The sequence below is a fragment of the Mustela erminea genome, chromosome 4 (genome assembly GCF_009829155.1).
Source record: "Mustela erminea isolate mMusErm1 chromosome 4, mMusErm1.Pri, whole genome shotgun sequence".
Taxonomy (NCBI): domain Eukaryota; kingdom Metazoa; phylum Chordata; class Mammalia; order Carnivora; family Mustelidae; genus Mustela; species Mustela erminea.
In genome coordinates this window covers 69,250,537-69,267,374 of record NC_045617.1, presented here as the reverse complement: position 1 = coordinate 69,267,374, position 16,838 = coordinate 69,250,537, and the positions used below count along the sequence as shown (strand labels likewise).

Below are 16,838 nucleotides of genomic sequence, written 5' to 3'. Positions count from 1 at the left end.
TTTTCTGAGCATAAAACATTCAGCGCAAGTCCTCCTTCTGACTTTTCTTTACCGTGCCGTAAGGATTTAAGTCTTATAAGCCCCAGTCGGGTTTGTAATCAGTTTTAAAAGTTCTATTTCTCTATGACAAGAGATAAAATCAAAACTCTGTGCCTTTTCTTTGTGCCACTTTCTGTGTGTATTTCTGAAAAGATTCTTGGGTGCCTTTATTACACCATCCGTGTTCTGTCAGGTAGGATTTGAATCTATCTTAAGTCTGTCAGTTGATTGCTTTGTGCTTCTGTGATCTGAAAGCTCTAATGCAGTATTCACTATTTTTAGTTAAAAGTTGCAAAGGTCGTTGCTTTGAGAGAACATTTGGGAATTGCCGCTGTGATGTTGCTTGCGTTGACCTTGGAAACTGCTGTCTGGATTACCAGGAGACATGTATAGAGCCAGGTAAATAAAAATATGCAGGGAAAAAGAAGGGGCCGTGGACGTTAGTAAAAGATGAGACATAAGTTCTGCATCTTTTAGGGATGAGATTTATCTAACTCATTCGAGATTTTTAAAATTTTGGCTTTTGTATTTTCTTAGAGAAAAAAAATTACAAGTTTTGCCTTATTCAACCCTTTATGGCTAGCCAAACCATGCCTCGTTTTAACGTATGCTGAAAGCCAGTATAATCTAATTTGCACTTAAACTAACGTCAAAAGTCTGCTTGAAATATATGAATATTTTCAATGTGGGCTCATTAAAACAAGAGTTCTTATAAATCTACTTCTTTTTATTGAAGTGTAGAGTTGACACAGAACGTTACATTAGTTTCAGTGTACTTACGTGTCTACTTACACTTCAAAATAAAATAATCAGAATATGGAAATGTTCTCAGTTTGATTTGGATTTCTCTACGTATGACTTGCATATTTAATATTTAAATGAGAATGGACTAGGTTCAGATTAAATTTTGAGAACCCTGAAGATGGTTGGAGGAAAAAGCCTGAATTATATGATAATAATGTTTGTCCATGTTTTAAAATGATGAAATTCTGTTCTTTTTAGCAACATAATAGCAATTGTTTCTTGCATGTCTTCTGTTAGTTCAGCTCGACCACTGCAGTGGCAGGCTCTGTGAGGAACTACGAATTATGAAAGTGTTCATGGTGTCTTGTGTATCCTGCTCCAGAAGAGAGCAAGTCTGGGTCCATGTCAGATGTGTTGAATTGGGACCATAACGTGTATTTTGTTGTTTGTTTCTAGAACATATATGGACTTGCAGCAAATTCAGATGTGGTGAAAAAAGGTTGTCCAGAAGCCTTTGCTCCTGTTCCGATGACTGCAGGGACAAGGGCGACTGCTGTATCAACTATAGCGCCGTGTGCCGAGGTCAGCTCTCTACATATCCATCTTGTTCCACGGCGGGTCGCCATCCTCCTCGGTGGTGGTGGGGTTTTGCAGAGGGGTCATTTTTTACACTATGAGTCTTACCTAGGGATCAACTATGTTGGCTGAGAAAATATTTAAAAAAACACTTTACCAAGGAAAGATTCAAACACATCTGAGTAAAGAAAGTACACAGTGAATTTTGTACCCATCCGTCGGGTAAAGAATTACTACTGTCTACGCTCAGCAAATCATGTTCTAGCCATCGTCACTCCCTCTCCTGCTACCGCCCCCTTCATGTTATTTTGACATCAGCTCCATATTTCATGCTGCCTTGTGGAAAGATGTCTTTTGCTGTCCTGGGTGACTTCCGTGTCCCAGGTGCCCTCATAGTGAATGAAGACAGTGTCTGCCACATGTTGAAAGAATAGATGTGAAATTACAGCCCAGGGTCATAGGATATTATGTAAACTGATGATATGCTGATGTTTTGTCCCAGGGTTCTTTGCAATTGATATGAGAGGAACTATGATATCGAGGATTTAGTACTAGAAGATGTTGTTGGGTGGATAAAAGGAGGCTTGTAGGGGCACCTGGGTGGCTGGCTCAGTGGGTTAAGCCTCTGCCTTCGGCTCAGGTCATGATCTCAAAGTCCTGGAATCGAGCCCCACATTGGGCTCTCTGCTCAGCAAGGAGCCTGTGATCTCTCTCTGTCAAATAAATAAATAAAATCTTAAAAAAAAAAAGGAGGCTTGTAAATTTTACCTGAAAATATTAACAACTCAACAGTGAAAAAGATGCCTCTCGATTCTCACAAATACAGTAATATGTTTTAGTCTTACAATTACACATTTTTTTTCTTTCTGATATAAACTAACTCTTACTATGAAACAGTGTAACTTTCTGTATTTGTTGTATTTTCCTAGAATCATGCCCCATATTATATATATCTGTTAACATTTCCGTTTTGGACCCTTTCATAATGTCTCCCAGCATCACAATCATTGGTACTCTTCAGTGTGTTCAACTTGTCTTATTTCTTGAAAATATTTTAGGAGAGAAAAGTTGGGTAGAAGAAACATGTGAGAACATTAATGAGCCAGAGTGTCCAGCAGGGTAAGATGATGTTCTGAAATACTATTTTTCTGAGGTACTATTTTTTTTTCTCTTTCCAAATTGAAAAGATAAAAATAATAACCAATCATTGGTTCATTAAATGGTATTTTTAGTCAGGCCTTGTGTTGGGCACCGGTGGTGTAGTTAATTATGGAATGTCCTCCCCTTCCAGAAGCTAACAGAAAAAAGAGAGATTATTGACTATTTAGTCTGTAGTGTTCATGAGCAGTGGGTGGAAATCTTTTGACTTTCTCCTCAGTAAGAAAGACCCTTTACTTCCATTTGTAGCTTTGAGAGTTAAATCTGTAGCAAATCACTTTACAGTTTTAATTTTTTTTGTATTTTGGTTCGCTTATAAATTAGAGGGATAAGCAATGTATCTGTGAGAGAATGTTGCATAATTTTTATAATTCATTTTGGTTCTTTTTGCCCTTAAAGTATTTTTCACTGTACCTTATGTATGCTAGGCCATCAGAAAAATTTGTTTGCAATTCATGGGAGGGGGGATTTTATGAAGATGTTACATACATTTATCTCTGCTCCAACTGAGATCTCTTACCTCATATAATTTGAATTATTCGTCTTCAGAAATACATTTTTACCTTTTTAAAGTCATCATTTTTTTCCAAACTATTAAAATATTTAAAGCTGTGCTTTAGCTTATTTTTTTGTTGTATATAATTTATTTTTGCTTTATAGGATGTGTATTCTTTTTTTTTGGATGAGAGAGTACTTTTTTGTTTAAAACAATAGTAGTAGCTGCAGCAAAAACTAAACCCAAACCAAAAATCACAGTAGAAGAGACTTTTTTCAAAGGGACCTCTCTTGTATGTTGTGCTGTCCTTTAAGTCCAAGATTTATTGGAAAATTTAGATTTAGTGAATTTTGAATCTTTCTTTTCCTTCTACATACTGATGATGATTTTTCAGTTGTAATATTGATCCTTTTAGTGGAAATGTAACTGTTCCTTTCTTTACAATGAGATCGTAATTAGGAACCTGTGTTATGATACTAGAAGTATTTACCGTGTAAATTTTGTAAATTACAAAATTTACACTGGCACAATGAGCAGTTTATGTTTTATGTTGAGTGAATACAAATGATTTTTACAGTGATGGACCATTGAGACCCTATGCATCTGATTCTGGAATCTTCTAACTGAGCTATGGTGCAAACATGAGTTAGTGGAAATTACATACCAATTTTTTTTTCTTTTTCCTTTTGTGTTTGTGTGAGAGAGTAAGCTGAGAAGGAGGTAGAATTGAAAAAAGGCAAGGCAAAGTTAGGCATTTACTGTCAAATTTTAAATTACTGAGTAAACTTTAAGTGGGAAGTTCTTTTATGGTTAGCCTGTGATCCATAACTCTCCTCATCCACCAGGTATTATTATAAGTTCAGAAGTTCTGAACCATGCCTGTTCTGGTTTGTCTGTATAACAGCTGCCCATAGTTGTTCTTGACTGAGCGCATCACTGTAAATGTTTCTCCTCCTTTGGATTTCCACACCACGTACATTGTGTGTGTGTGTGTGTTTGTGTTTGCATGTGTGCACGTGCACATACCCTCATTGTTTATTCCTAGCTTTGGGTCATTTCCTTGTTGTTTATTTATTAAAAAGTAATGAATACATTTCAAACGTCTCTACTAAATAGTACTGTCTTTTCAATATAGTAAATTCAAAAACTAAATTTTATATATAGTTTATGTGATATGAGCTACCATCTAGCAGATTCATATAGAGATGATATCAGAAAGTGATTGTTCAGGAAAAAACTTACTGGAAACAAAAACGTAATTTAGAGAATGCTATTTATTAGCATTCTGCAAACTGGGAAAATATTATTATATTTTAGTAGCATTTGGTCCAGCTTTTGGAATATCAGGGACTATGAATGCTAGTGTCCATACAGTGGTTCAACATGGTCTGAGTGCTTGAGAAATCCTATTTGATGATATATGTATATATCATACAGATAATGAAATGTAAAAGCATGTATATTGCATATCAATGTGAAATCTCCTTTATAAGGATGCTTGCTGAACATGTTAGTTTCCTTTAGATCACAGGCTGACTTAAGTGAGAAATCTTCATTGGACCTGTGCCAAGGGAGGAAAAGAACCTTCACTGGATGTGTGTCTTCCATCTGCTTTTTTAAACATTTTTTTTTTTCCCTTTCTCATTATCCAGGTTTGAAATGCCTCCGACCCTCTTATTTTCCTTGGATGGCTTCAGGGCAGAATATTTACACACCTGGGGTGGCCTTCTTCCTGTTATTAGCAAACTAAGTGAGTAACTTCAGAGTTCGCTATTGGGAGTGTCACTGTTTCAGTGAGATAGACCAGGGATGCGGGCTTTCTTTGGAAAAATACTGGCAGAATGTGTTTTACCAAACATCACTATGATGAAGTAGTTGAACCTGATGATTAGTAATTAGTCTCCAATATTATAATTACTTTGAAGCTGCCTTTTAAATACTTCTAAGGTAATACAGTTTATACACACACACACACACACACACACACACACTATAGATACCTGTATGTATTTATGTATGTATGTATTTTTTCTTAGAATTTTGGATTCCTTTTGTGGAAACATCATTTATTTGATATTTATTACATCTTAAAATGGAATTTTCAAAACTGAAAGTATTTCTGATATGATTCTAGTAGTGTAGAATATTTGCTAGTTATCCTATAGTATCATGTAGCATCCTTCCAATTTCTTTGCCTCATACAAGGCCTTAATTGAATGACTATTCTGTAAGTTATTGATGCAGTAGTAGAGTGGTCTTTAATATTAATGCTCAAGTTTTAAATCACATTAAGCCCCAGTTATATGGGTATCACTTGTATCATCACTGCTTATTGAGAAAGGAAAAAAATTGCATATGGGCATAAAAACTGTAGAACTTTGCTCATTCTCAGTGATGAGAAGTTAAGTAGTTACAGTGTAATGTGAGGCTGAAATAGAAGTTAATACAGTGATTTTAGTGTTCTGGAATTCTAAAATATTATTTATTAGCCTTGAGTATATGAGATTAGTTTAAATATGAAAATCACTCTCAGTAATTACACATGTGCATTTATTTTACTTCTTTTATGATGAACCAAAATAATTTTGGGAAACTTTTAAAACATGTCTCTTTTAAATTTCTACCTAGAAGAGAATAATTTTTATAAGTAATCATTGACATGAAAAGAAATCTTTAGCAAAAAAGCAGTCATGGTCAAGGAAGGCTCTGTTCTTAGCAGTTAGGTCCACGGGCTTTGAGGCCTGAATCTGGTCCTTTGTGACCCTTAAGGGGTCTCTTTGTTTCCATGGCACCAAAGATGGCATCCCGGGTTCAGAGTTAAGGAGTTGTGGATACTATATGTGAAGTTTTAAAAGGAACCAGCACACAGTCAGCCTAAGCCCTAGCTTTGGATACTTAGGGGACATAACCTGTAATTCTGCACTATTTGGAAGGCATTGAGATAGATAGACACTTGCTAATTTGAGGAACATTTTCAGCAGTGATTTATTGAAATGCTAGAATCATTAGTTTTTGTGGTTTTTTTTCTCAGTAGTAGAGGCCGGAGAAAAGGAGCATGACACCGTGAGTATAACACCAAGGCTAAATCCAGAGCAGTCTGGCTTCTGTGCTTTCTCCAGCATGAAGCCAGAAGATGCCTTTTGTCTTTAGAGTTGTGTTGAGTTTGTCCAGACATAGCTGGTTCTGGATTTTCACACTGGGACAATGTCCCCCTCAGTTGCTGCTTCAGCCTTGTTTTAATTTTGCAGATTTTGGCATCAGTGCAGGGTTTTCTTTTCTTTTTTTTTTTTTTTTAACTACCTCTTATAACTTAGGTATATGACCACTAAGTAATATCGGACAGAGCTATAGTAGGTGTCATTATTGTACATGCTCCTTCTGGAACTTTATGTTATTGATAACATGGGATAATTCTGGGATAATTCTTTCATTGGCTTAATTATTTTGTTCAATATTTTTTTTAGAAAAATTAACTCTTAACATTGAATTTGATTCTACAATGTTGCTTTATAATTAACTCTAAATTTTTATATGGTTATAAATCCCTCTGGGGTTATTTTTTTAAAGCTGTTTAGACTTATTTGGCAGGAAAGCTAGATGAAGTAAACAGATTGTCAGTTGCATTTAATAACAATCTTTAATTTGTTTCCCTTATAGAAAACTGTGGAACATACGCCAAAAACATGAGACCAGTATATCCAACAAAAACTTTTCCCAATCACTACAGCATTGTCACGGTAAGCTCCAAGTTTCAACTTTTGTATGTTCACAGAAGAGAGGTGTAAAAGTTGCATTTTTTGAGCCAATAATTAGACATCAGATCACTTGTTTTCCAATATGTGATTAAGCAAGGAAACCTAGTCTTTGCCACTAATTGTGTTAATTTGGGGAAGGTCAATTTACCTTCTGGTCTCAGTTTTTCCATCTTGAAAAGAAGTGACTAAAGACTCTTCTTGGTTTCCTTTCAGTTTAAAATTCTCCAATTTTTGTGTCTTGTTTCTTCTTATGGTTTTGTAGCTTGCTCTATTTGTACAAATTTGTCCTACATTTATGGGTTCTCAACTTGTCTTTTTGATCACCTTGATATATAAGTTTAAGCAATCCAGTTTGCCTGACTCTTCATAGGATTGCAGCCCTGTTTTTGTTTCAAAGTTTCCCAGTTTAATTGGAGTCCAGAAAAATAGTCAAATTCATTAGGCATTATGGTTGAAGCCTGGAAATTAATTCTTTAGCCTGTATTAATTCAAGTGTATGCTCGGACTCAACGAAATGTTTGTTCTACAGAAATGCTTTACTCAGCAATGCAAAAGGAAAATAGGACACTTTTTTTAAAAATTGGGGAAGCTGTAGGGGTGCCTGGATGGCTCAGTTGGTTAAGCATTTGACTCTTGATTTGGCCCAGGTCGTGATCTCAGGGTTATGAAATCTGGGTCACGTTGGGCGCGGCTCAGCGTGGAGTCCGCCTGCCCCTCTCCCTCTGCTCCTCCCCCGCCACTTGCACACTGTCTTTCTCAAATAAATAAATACATAAAAATAAAATCTTTTTAAAAAATTGGGGAGGCTGCTTATTTATATAGCTCCTCATCCATACCATTCCTAACTTAATTTCTCCTGTTACATAATTTAAAACGCAAATACTATATTATAAAATCTTGAGTGGTTGGTTATGTTTTGACAGTCACGTTGTTTTGTTCTTCTCTCTTTAAACTACATTAAGTTTCTTGCAGCTTCAGTTACCTGTTTTCTCTTCGATGCTTTCATTCTTGAACTTTATTTCATGTTAAAAAACTGACAGCTTGAGGGTGGTTGGGTTATGGACATTGGGGAGGTATGTGCTATGGTAAGTGCTGTGAAGTGTGTAAACCTGGTGATTCACAGACCTGTACCCCTGGGGCTAATAATACATTATCTGTCAATAAAAAATAAAAAATGAAAAAAAAAACCCTCACAAGTTGCATAAATCCTGTTTTTCTATTTTTTAGGGACTTTATCCAGAATCCCATGGCATAATTGACAATAAAATATATGATCCCAAAATTAACGCTTTCTTTGCACTTAAAAGTAAGGAGAAATTTAATCCTGCCTGGTACAAAGGAGAACCAGTGAGTTGTTTGTTTGTTTTAGCTACTAAAATAGTTTGTTTTTTAAATTATTCTCATTTCTTTCAATCAGAGTAAAACAACAGATTCCCTGGAGCTTTTAATAACTTACGTCATCGATCCTGTCTGTGGCCGTCCTTTTGTACATGAAGGGGAATGCTGATAATCCTAAATCTTGTATCATTGTGCAGTGGGTTTAGTTTTATTTCATAGCTGGATTGGGGAAATTCTGAACATTTTTTCTTTTCTGCTTAATTCTACCTTCTTGTACCAGTCGTTTGTAGCCGTAGTCTGGGGGCCATATTTTGATCCATACGAAACTGTTACTGAAGGAGGTAAACTCTGACTTCATTTGTATATGCTGAGAAGGCTCTTTCTGGCCATGATTTATGTGTTCTTTGTATTTTTAAAAAACTGCCACAAAAATTCTGTGGGGTCTTTTTGGATAGTCTCAATATTCCTCTTAGAAGGAAAAAAAAGCATGATGTTTAGTTTGCAGGGTATAAATTCATATTTTAGTGCTGATATTTGCAACTATGTGACTTTGGGCAAATTATTCTTTCAGTGGCTCAGTTTTCTTGTATTTATACTGTAGATGATACTGTTAACTACCTCAGGGGGTTATTGCGAGGATTAACCACATTAATAATTGGGATGCTTCTGGGGATACTATTTAGAATTGTAATTGGCAGGAGGTGCTTAATATGTGTTAGCCACATAATAAAAATGTCAACAAATTAAACACATGTGTGTTTGGGAATATTTTTTTCTTGCAAGGGGAGCCTGTTAAAATCAAAGGCTAGGCTCTGAAAGTTTGCAGAGGTTTCCAGCTGATGGCGTCTATATTTTTTAGGTTAAGTGCTCTCTATTTCATTTCATGTTGCTGCTGTCCAGTGTCCTATTGATTATTCTGTAGTCTCAACTGCTGAAGCTCCTTTACTTCAGAAATCCTGTAGCCCTTGGGGGGAATGATGTCCCATGAACACATACTTGCCTAACAGATGCACTGTTGTATAGTTTTCTGACTTGGGTTCACTCTCTTCCCCAGATTTGGCTCACCACGAAATATCAAGGCCTGAGAAGTGGCACCTTTTTTTGGCCAGGATCAGATGTGAAAATTAATGGAATTCTCCCAGACATCTATAAAATGTATAATGGGTATGTATACACACACTTTTTTCAGAACAGCTCATTTGTTCTAAATCTCAGCTTCTCCTTTTTATCAAGTGCTAAGTTCCAGCATTTCTGTGATGTGTTGGCTGAAACATGAGAACAGTCAGAATAAGAACTCTATCTCAGTTACCTTTTAGATGGAGGGTATGTAAGTTTTAGATAGATGGATGGACAGCAAAACTAGGCTGAGTTTTTTGTAGAGGTTTTCTAAGAAGTGCTGGTGCATGTTGGAGTTTGCATTCAGATCCTTGGGCAGGAATAAAATAGGAAGTTGTGGTGACTGTGGCTTTTTAAGAATCATGAGCAAGTGAGCTGTCCAAGAGGTATGCTTTATAGAATGTATCGACACACAGGTCATTCACCTGGTAGCAATTGCTCTTCTCAGATACAGGAATAACATCCTTGAGTAGATACAAGAAGCAATATATTTATTTATTTATTTGTTTGTTTTTTCCCCTTAAAAATTTACTTATTTGAGAGAGAGAGAATGTGTGAGCCGGGGGAGGTGCAGAGGGAAAGGGAGAGAGAGAATCTCAAGCAGACTTCTCACACAGTGAGGAGCCAAACACGGGACTTGGTCTCATGTCCCTGACATCATGGCTGAGCCAAAATCGAGAGTCATACGCTTAACAGACTGCACCCCCCAGGTGCCCCTACAGCCTCCCCAATTCTTTCTTTCTTTTTTTTTTTAAATTTTATTTATTTATTTGACAGAGATCACAAGTAGGCAGAGAGGCGGGCAGGGGTGGGCGGGAAGAAGGCTCCCCGCTGAGCAGAGAGCCCGATGCGGGGCTCAATCCCAGGACCCTGAGATCATGACCCCAGCTGAAGGCAGTGGCTTAACCCACTGAGCCACCCAGGCACACACCCCCCCCCCCCATTCTTTTTTTAAAGATTTTATTTATTTATTTGACAGAGACACAGCAAGAGAGAGGGAACACAAGCAGGGGGAGTAGGAGAGGGAAAAGCAGGCTTCCCACTGAGCAAGGAGCCCAATGCGGGGCTTGATCCCAGGACTCTGGGATCAAGACCAGAGCTGAAGGCAGATGCTTAATGACTGAGCCACCCAGGTGCCCCCAGCCTCTCCAATTAAAAAAAAAAAAAAATGTGAAGCATTTCTATAGAACAGAGTTTGTTTTAGTTGAGTCTGAGCATAGCTTATATTAAGACGGGCTAAGGAATTAATTTGTGTAATTATGTGTAAAGCTTAACCTTTGTTCCTTTATTGAGTTTTCAAATAAAACTTCTGCATTGCTTCAAACACAGTTAATGCATGGGATTGTTTTAGTCTTTCAGTGCTATTTTGCATAAGAAAATCACTGGTATTTTAAACTCAACAATTGTCATACATTGTTTCATTTTGCTTGTTCTTAATTTTAGCTCAGTACCTTTTGAAGAAAGGATTTTAACTATTCTTAAGTGGTTGCAGCTTCCTAAAGATGAAAGGTATGTAGAGGCCTAATTTTCTATGGGAAATACTCCTTTGTTTTATAGAAATTACACAATATTTTAAAATGAGCTGCAAGAAGACTTTGCACTTGTCTCTGGCATTTTGTATCCAAATAAACTCTTTTTATGGAGCATTTTGAAGAACTCCAAACCTGTAAATAATTTCTCAGCAAGTTTAGAAATGTTATCCCAGTGTTGTAGACTTTTTATTTTTTATTATTTATTTTTTTAAAAGAGTTTTAAAATTTATTTGACAGAGAGAGATCACAAGTAGAGAGAGAGACAGGCAGAGAGAGGGGGGGAAAGCAGGCTCCCTGCTGAGCAGAGAGCCCAGTTCGGGACTCAAGCCCAGGACCCTGAGATCATGACCTGAGCTGAAGGCAGAGGCTTAACCCACTGAGCCACCCAGTGGCCGTGTTGTAGACTCACTATCAATTGTTAAGTTATTTTTTCCGTTCTGTTTTACAATGTGTTTATAAAATATTACATTTTGATGCTGTTTGATTTAGACCACACTTTTACACTCTGTATTTAGAAGAACCAGATTCTTCAGGTCATTCATATGGACCGGTCAGCAGTGAAGTAAGTATCATTTTATCAGTGATTGCTTCTAACTAAACCTTGCTTTGAAGCAGGTTTCTAGACCAGTCTCTAAGATTCCATGATTCTGGAATGAGTAGTAAACACAATTTTACTAAACCAGAGGATGACCTTTCGTAAAAATAATGGTAGGGAGAATTTGTCTCGTCTGTACTTTCGACAGTGCCAATTCAAACTGGGGGTAAATTCCATATTCTCAATTCCAAAGCCTTTATCCACTCCGTTTCTCCCTACATCAACCTAAAAAGTAAGGGGTCTTTGGAAATGTTATAAATGGGAAAAACTCTAATTTTCTATTTATAATAAGAGAATTAGTCAGATGCCACAAGAAGCCTCCAGTGACCTCTCTACCCTAGGAGATATATCTCTAATCTCTGAGCTCATGTTCACAACAGAGCCTGGGCATCAAAAAATGGGAAATTTTGTCAAAACTATAGAGAATTTGAAATTACTGTGGTTTTATTGAGCAGTTACTAGGAAGCTAGAGATGGGGAAACAGCTCATGGACTAAGGTTGTCAGTGTATTTGACCTGACACTCTTGAAGGTGCTTAGCTCACTCCTGGCTATGTTGTAATCTGTATAGAGCTTTAAAAGATCAAATACTGCTTTCAGTGTTTGTGTGGCCATATGATTTTTGTATCTTGGAGCAGAGGAAGCATTAAAACAGAAAATGATTTGAGCTTCTTTCTTCGTATCTCTAAGCCGACTTTCCTTATGATGTATATTTTATCTCTGACCTGAGATCTGAAAAGAAACAGGAAGTAAGGATCTGTGAGTATTGTTAGTCACCAGGAAAGGAGAATCAGTGTAGCCAGTCCCTAATCTCAGACTCTTTGTTATCTTTTTCCCCATGTGACTCTAGGAGATGAAAGACTAGGAATAGCTAGAATTTTACCCCCAAGCTAAATTGTTTGTGAGCCTCAAGGACTCTTTAGTTCAGAGTCTAGAGCAGAGCCCATCTTCATGTGTCTGTTGTGAGCTCTGGTTTTGAGAGTGCTTCTTGCTCTAAATTCTTGCTTCAGCAACAGCAGGAGGGGAGAATATAAGCTCATTTTTCTCACTTGAGTTTAAAACACTTGCTTAATCCATCTTCTCCTGATTTCCCTTTCCCCGGGTTTACTCCAAATTTGCCCCCTTAGAGCATAGGTTCTTTTGGGGGCCATCTTGTCAGCTAAAAGAGCGTGAAGAGAGGGGGAAGTTGACCCTCAACTTAGGGCTGTATTTACTCTCCAGATCTTTCCATCAAAATCCATCTGTAGCAGCTCCAATGTAGTTAGTAATTCCATGTGTCCTTGCTTTGCTTCTGTCCTTCAACTAAGCACAAATGGTCCTTAGACGTTGGGTAAGGAAGACGCATGGCGGACAACACAACCACATTATCATCAGTGAAGGGGAAAAGCTTCTTGTCGGTGTTATGTCGGTTTGACAATTGACCAGATGCTAGTGTAATTTTTATTCATTCACTAAGGGAACTTAGTGTCCTGTCCAGGTCAGTGTGCCTACAAATAAGTCTAAGGATCATTTTGTAATTGTCTGATTATCAGATCATAGGAATTGTAACGTTAGTGCTGCCTTTTCTAATTTCACTGAAGATTTGCCAAAGTTCTACTTTTTCTGATTCATCTGCATTCAAGATTGAGCCCATTGCTTTTTATATTACAGTTACCAATGTGTAATTGGTAATTACAGTTACCAATGTGTAATTAAATTCTAATGGCACATTGGAACCCACTTTATTTTAATACTTAAAAAATCCAATTTGAATTACTTGGGTAGCTTTAAGCAAATGAAAGACCGCATTGAGGGAGCTTGTTTCATATTACAGTGAAATTAATTGACCATAGAGACAAGACAGATTTGATGCACAACAGAAAACACATGTAGCCAAGAATTTTCCTCAGGTGGTTTTGCAAGGAGAGCAGAAAAGCAGGTTAAGCAAGTTGCTAAAACCATTTGCTCTTCTGTGTCCTTGCGATAAAACATATTCAATATACATATAGTTTGTAAGGAAATAATGAGTTGTATTCCTCCTAATTTTAAAAATCAAATACAATATAAGAACTGTAAAAAGCATTTCATGAATAATTTTAACATCTTTGACAGGTTAGACAATCAGATCCCCTGGTGTCATTCCTAATATTTATAACTGAGCATGTGTGGGATTTGCACCCCCCCCCACTTTTTGGGGGGCCTTCTTCTGTTAATGGGCATTGCCTTACCTGCCCTGGCTTAGCCTAATGTAAATCAGTTCATCATAATAGTTGCATCCACTGAACTTTCCCTGTATTAACAGAGATAGTTTTATGTAGAAATAACCACTAGTATGGAATCCATCACATGAAATCCCTTCCCTTTTGTAGGTCATCAGAGTCTTGCAGAGGGTTGACAACATGGTTGGCATGCTGATGGATGGTCTGAAAGAGCTGAACTTACATAGATGCCTGAACCTTATCCTTGTTTCAGATCACGGTAATCTGACTTTGCATCATTTACCCTTCAGGTTAAATGGTGCTCCCAAAAAAGTTTCCTTGATTAGATATTGTGACCTTATTTCTTCTGATTGTTACAGTTAACTTTTTTTAATGTAGTTTTTTGTGGAAATTTTTTAGGAGAAAATTATATATTAGACATAAAGTACAGGTAAAACACAGAATTCACAGAAACCTAAGAGCCTATCAATAACAGTGCACCCATCTCCTGATTTGAGGAAGGTTTACACCGGGAATTTTAGATAGCTAAAAAAAAAAAAGTAATATTAAATTTTGGTAAATCTAGTCTAATAGTTCTAGATTTAACTTGAACACATTATTATATGCTTTTCTTATTTTCTTTAGCATGAAAGATCTGATTTTAGAAGGAGTATAAATTCTAGCACTATGTTAATTTCATTTTTTCTTACTATGACCTTTAGAACATGTTTGTGTAACAGCCTTGGGAGTACAGAAGCAATGAGTGCATAAGAAAATAGAAAACAATTTTCTTTTTGTTTTTGCTTGTTGTTATTGTTTGCTTCAGAAAGAATTCCTAAAAGCTATTTCTAGAAATGATTGTAAGAAGTTCTGTTCCGAAGAAGCTACAGTTCTGGAATGAGACTGAGAATTTTATGCTACCATTCATATTCTAGGTGATCTGGGGAAAATGAGTAGGCATTTCTCTTCAGTTTGAAACCGTGATCTTCTTCCTCATAAAAAGATACTATAATACATAAATAAGAAATATTAAACTAATTGTGGATGAAGGAAGGGAAAAAGGTTTTTTTTGGGGGGGGAGTGAAGTGGTATATATGGCTGAAACTCTGTGACTTACCTATTAGATATTTAACTAATGTGAGCACTCAGCACATAGTTAGTGAATTAAATTCTGGAAGTGAAAGAAATTCTCTTCTACATGTAAAATTCCTTATTAAAGTTCTAACATGTTTGAGAATTTTTTTCTCCCAGGCATGGAACAAGGCAGTTGCAAGAAATATGTGTATCTGAATAAATATTTGGGAGATGTTAAAGATATTAAAATTGTATATGGACCTGCAGCTCGATTGAGACCCTCTGATGTCCCAGATAAGTACTTTACATGTAAGTATATTTGGTTGCTAACATTGAATATGATTACATTCAGAATACATACCTCTAAATTATTCTATCTCTACACTAAAGTGCAATGGTTAAACTTAATTTCCTTTTCATGATTAATTCTCCAGTGCAGATCTTCTGCACCCAGAAAGATTTTATAAAGGCACTGGGTGTGAAGACACAGGTCTAACCACTTATCTTTGCTATTCATTGCTAAGCATATTATCTGATGAGCTTAGTACAATTTTATGTTATAGTGTGTGTTTTACTTGTGTTAGGTTTGAGATTACTTGTACTAAAAAAAAAAAAAAACCTGAAAAGTTTGGCTATATGTATTCAAGTTTAATTAATGACATTCCATTAAAATAGCTTAGAGTTGTTGGAATAATATTCTATTATGAGTAGGAATGTTGGCACTTCTGTAGTTCTTAAAATTCTATAAACAACTGGTTTCTGTCCTCAGAAATGAGTTTCCTTGACCATTCCAAAACACAGTAAGAATGTGTTTTGTAAACAGAAAAGAAGAAATTTCACATTCTTTCTTGACTACATGTGGAACCCCAACTGCCAGGAAATTTTCTAAAAATATTAATTCTTTTGCAAGTGAGGTCCATTTCCTAACTGTTTCCACCTCTGTTATTGCCTACTTTCTGATTGCTGTCTTTGGTAACTTTCAGATACCACCAGCAAGTCTTATTTATCTTTCTGTGACAGTTAACTTTGAAACAGAAAGAGAAAAAAGCTTGTGTGACATTTATTGGAACTGGTTAGGTTTGGGCACTGCATGTTGTATGTTTCCATAGAACTATTGAATATTCATGGGGAGAAATAGAGTTTATTTCAGGAAAGTGTTCATGCAGATATTAAACAGTAGGTTAACATAGTGACACTCAGCGTAGACTCTGTACATGCCTTGTAAGTTTTAATTCATATTTTGTTTTAATTTATAAAAGTAGTATACGGTTGTTACAAAGCCTGATATAAGAACTGTACAGGTGGGGTCAGTGCCCAGAACTATTTAGGATGGGATGGCTAAGCTTTGATGACACCCTTACCTCATTAGGCCTCTATCTTCCAAATTAAAGCAAAATACTATATCTGTATTTATTTATCAATATACAGACATAAGATGTATATACAATACATGTTCTTTTATCTAAAGAATTTTCTCAAACTTACGTAAAGTACAGCTAGAAGAATCTTTGGAAAGCTACACACTTATTGATTTGTAGTCCAGAGTACGCTACATTTGTGGTCTTGCTTTGCAAATTCAGTTTCAAAACTAGTCTGTTTGCCCTCTTTTCTAAGGTCCCCCATGTCCTTTTTATTTGAAAATTCTGGAATTATCAAATATCAAAATAGGTAAAGTAAAAAGTAGCAGTTTCCCTAAACCTCTGTTATTCACAACTGATTTCCTCTTTCTAGAGATAAACGTTGCTAGGCTTGGAATAGGTCTTCCCAGATATCTGGTATGCTTATGTAAGATGTGTTTGTTTTTTAATTTTTATACCAGGCCATCATACTAGATCTAGATGCATGGGCAGATAGATGGATGGTCAGATGGATGGACACACATATGGATGAACAGATGGATGGATAGATACTTCGTAACTTGCCTTTTCATTTAATAGTATGACACAATTTCACAGGCATGGAGTGGTTCCTAACAATCTCTCTCATTCTTGCCAATAACTAATACATAATGATTTCAATAAGCTGTTTGAAACTTGTTTTGGTATTGAAGAATAGAGTTTGAGTCTGACTTCAGCATTTTTGTTTTATTTTTAATTGTAGCATACCATCAACAATTAATTATTATCTTTGCCCCCCTTCAGTTGATTATGAAGACCTTGCCAGAAATCTTTCTGTGAGTATCTTTATGTTTTCATGATCTAGTTATTGTTAGTTTTGTTTAAGATATATTTAGAAAAGAG

The 16,838-nt window shown here is 36.3% G+C and overlaps 1 protein-coding gene across 1 annotated transcript in view; it reads left to right on the top strand.

Moving 5' to 3' along the window:
• The window catches only part of ENPP1 (ectonucleotide pyrophosphatase/phosphodiesterase 1), a 70,529-nt gene that overhangs the window by 36,662 nt on the left and 17,029 nt on the right, over window positions 1–16,838 (top strand). Inside the window, exons 3-14 of the mRNA XM_032339503.1 lie at window positions 322–438; window positions 1,240–1,365; window positions 2,418–2,478; window positions 4,666–4,763; window positions 6,671–6,750; window positions 7,996–8,115; window positions 9,161–9,270; window positions 10,666–10,731; window positions 11,244–11,316; window positions 13,696–13,804; window positions 14,776–14,907; window positions 16,740–16,771. Coding sequence (XP_032195394.1) covers window positions 322–438; window positions 1,240–1,365; window positions 2,418–2,478; window positions 4,666–4,763; window positions 6,671–6,750; window positions 7,996–8,115; window positions 9,161–9,270; window positions 10,666–10,731; window positions 11,244–11,316; window positions 13,696–13,804; window positions 14,776–14,907; window positions 16,740–16,771 — 1,124 coding nt within the window. The remainder of the gene's footprint in view (window positions 1–321; window positions 439–1,239; window positions 1,366–2,417; window positions 2,479–4,665; window positions 4,764–6,670; window positions 6,751–7,995; window positions 8,116–9,160; window positions 9,271–10,665; window positions 10,732–11,243; window positions 11,317–13,695; window positions 13,805–14,775; window positions 14,908–16,739; window positions 16,772–16,838) is intronic.